The sequence below is a fragment of the Myotis davidii genome, unplaced genomic scaffold (genome assembly GCF_000327345.1).
Source record: "Myotis davidii unplaced genomic scaffold, ASM32734v1 scaffold478, whole genome shotgun sequence".
NCBI classification, from domain to species: domain Eukaryota; kingdom Metazoa; phylum Chordata; class Mammalia; order Chiroptera; family Vespertilionidae; genus Myotis; species Myotis davidii.
This window is the reverse complement of record NW_006289570.1, coordinates 4,145,871-4,148,156: the sequence shown is the minus strand read 5'-3', so window position 1 is coordinate 4,148,156 and position 2,286 is coordinate 4,145,871. Positions and strand designations below refer to the sequence as shown.

At 38.1% G+C, this 2,286-nt stretch overlaps 1 protein-coding gene across 4 annotated transcripts in view; it reads right to left on the bottom strand.

Annotated features, from left to right (window-relative positions):
* Window positions 1-2,286, bottom strand: part of HORMAD2 (HORMA domain containing 2) — a 54,389-nt gene that overhangs the window by 45,223 nt on the left and 6,880 nt on the right. For all 4 annotated transcript variants that reach the window (XM_006762069.2, XM_006762068.2, XM_006762067.2 and 1 more), the window contains exon 3: window positions 918-1,059. In XM_006762069.2, coding sequence (XP_006762132.1) covers window positions 918-1,059 — 142 coding nt within the window. The remainder of the gene's footprint in view (window positions 1-917; window positions 1,060-2,286) is intronic.

Genomic DNA, 2,286 nt, shown 5'->3' with positions numbered 1-2,286 from the left:
GTGATTTTTCAAATGACAGTTCCTACTTTAGTAACAAATCAGCAAGATTTTCTGAATGGTTATCATAATCCAGCTTTTTAAACAAATAATAAGATTTTGAAAAACTGAGGAGTCCTGGATACAGTTTCTAAAAATTCAACAGAAGAAAAGGAGCCCCAAAGAGCTTGTAATGTAAGAAAAGGAGGTCATAAGTTTGAGGACACCAGAAATAAAAAGGCCCTGGCCAGGTAGCTCATTTGGTTAGAGCGTCATCCCAATATGCCAAGGTTGTAGGTTGGATCAGGGCACATACAAGTATCAACCAATGAATGCATAATTAAATGGAACAAATCAATGTTTCTCTTTCTCTCTCCCTTCTTCTCTTGCAGATCAAATTTTAAAAATACAAATAAAAAAGAAACAAGAGGAAGGCAAGTTGAAGGCCTGGCATTGAGAAAGGACCAAAGCTGATTAGAATAATAATTGTTTAAATATACATGCTAATCAACAAATGGGTTTGGCACGAATATGCATTCTCACAGCATATTTACATATATGTTACCAGGAAGAAGAGTTTTCACCTGGCTCTCAATGCCAAAGTACAATTCAAAGAACAAATTTAATTGGATGCAAATCCATAGCATCCAAATAGATTTTGATTTGGCTGCTGCTTTTATAGGTCTAGTTTAGATTTATTGGGCTTATCCATATGGATTTCTTTTCTCCTTAGTCTGTCATTTGGTATCTGGCCAGGAACTAATAGTTCCTATAAGTAAAACGACTAAACATAGTCAAATTAAAATGGAAAATTAATTAGCAAATTGTTCTTATGGCCTATGACTTGGACTCAGCACATTCTGTGAGAAATTAAAGCTTTACTCCTGCCAAACAGAGAAAAGGGATATAATAGCCAAAGTAACCATTGAGTTCAACTTTACCTTCCAAATGGCGGTTTCCATAAGAGCTTTCTGGAAACAGGCCCCTTAAATATGTTATACATGAGACAGAAGTAGCAAAAAGTTTCTTCACCATTGTCAGTGACTCTTCCTGATCACAAATTTGGGATGAGAAAATTGGTCTCTGGAAAAAAACGATGAAAAAGATTAGTATTCACCCTGGCCTGTGTGCGCAGTGGTTAAAGCATCGGCCCGAGCACTGAAGGATCAGGGTTCAATTCCTGGTCAAGGGCACGAACCTGGTTTGCAGGAGGCAACTGGTCAATGATCCTTCTGTGCTTGGGCCGACACGCTAACCACTTAGCAACACAGCCAGGGCTGAAATTATTACTCTTGCATGTATAACAACAACTTTGGGGAGAAATTGAAACGGATTGTAAAAGCAAGGCTAAGGAATTCATGCTTTATTTTGTAATCAATGGAAAGTCAGCAAATTTGATCTGGTGAGTGAGTAAAATAATTGTTTGAAGAATATTAAGCTGTAGTAGAAGTAAGCAATACTGAAGCTCAAGGAGAATTAGGTGTATATGAGGTGTGAATGTGCATTTTGTGTATTTTGATCTTTGTATCCATGAATCCTGAAAAATTAAGGTTCTTTTGGGTAATTGTGTAATAGCTGGCATGGCATGCATATATAGTAACTTATTGAAAACTTGCCAAAACTTAAAAGGCAATACTTGAGTAATAATAATTTGTAAAATTCAATAACCTGAAAGTATAACCATGTTTACTTTAAATATAGAATGTAAAAACACATTTGTAGTAACAAAGATCAATGGTTAGAAAAGGTTTCCAGAGTTCTGTCACTTCTCTATTCTCCAGGGATATTTTTCTCAGCTCAGCTGGTCTAGTACTTTAAGGGCTATCATTGTCTTTCTTTTTTATTTTATTATTTTTTAAAATATATTTTATTGATTTTTTACAGAGAGGAAGGGAGAGGGATAGAGAGTTAGAAACATCCATCAGCTTCCTCCTGCACACCCCCTACTGGGGATGTGCCTGCAACCAAGGTACATGCCCTTGACCAGAATCGAACCTGGGACCCTTCAGTCCACAGCCGACACTCTAGCCACTGAGCCAAACTGGTCAGGGCTGTCTTTTTTAATGTTTTTGTTTTAATTTTTCTCCCATCACCCTTTACCCCCTCTATGCCCTCTTCCACCTCCACCCATCCCCCTCCCCCCTTGCAATCACCACACGGTTGTCCATATCCATAGTTCTCTTTTTTCTCTCTTTTATGCTCAATCCTTTCACCTCATCCCCCCAATCCCACCTGCCCCCTCTAGAGCTATCTGCCTGCTCTCTACCTATGAGTCTGTCTCTATTTTGCTTGGTAGTTCGATTTGTTCAT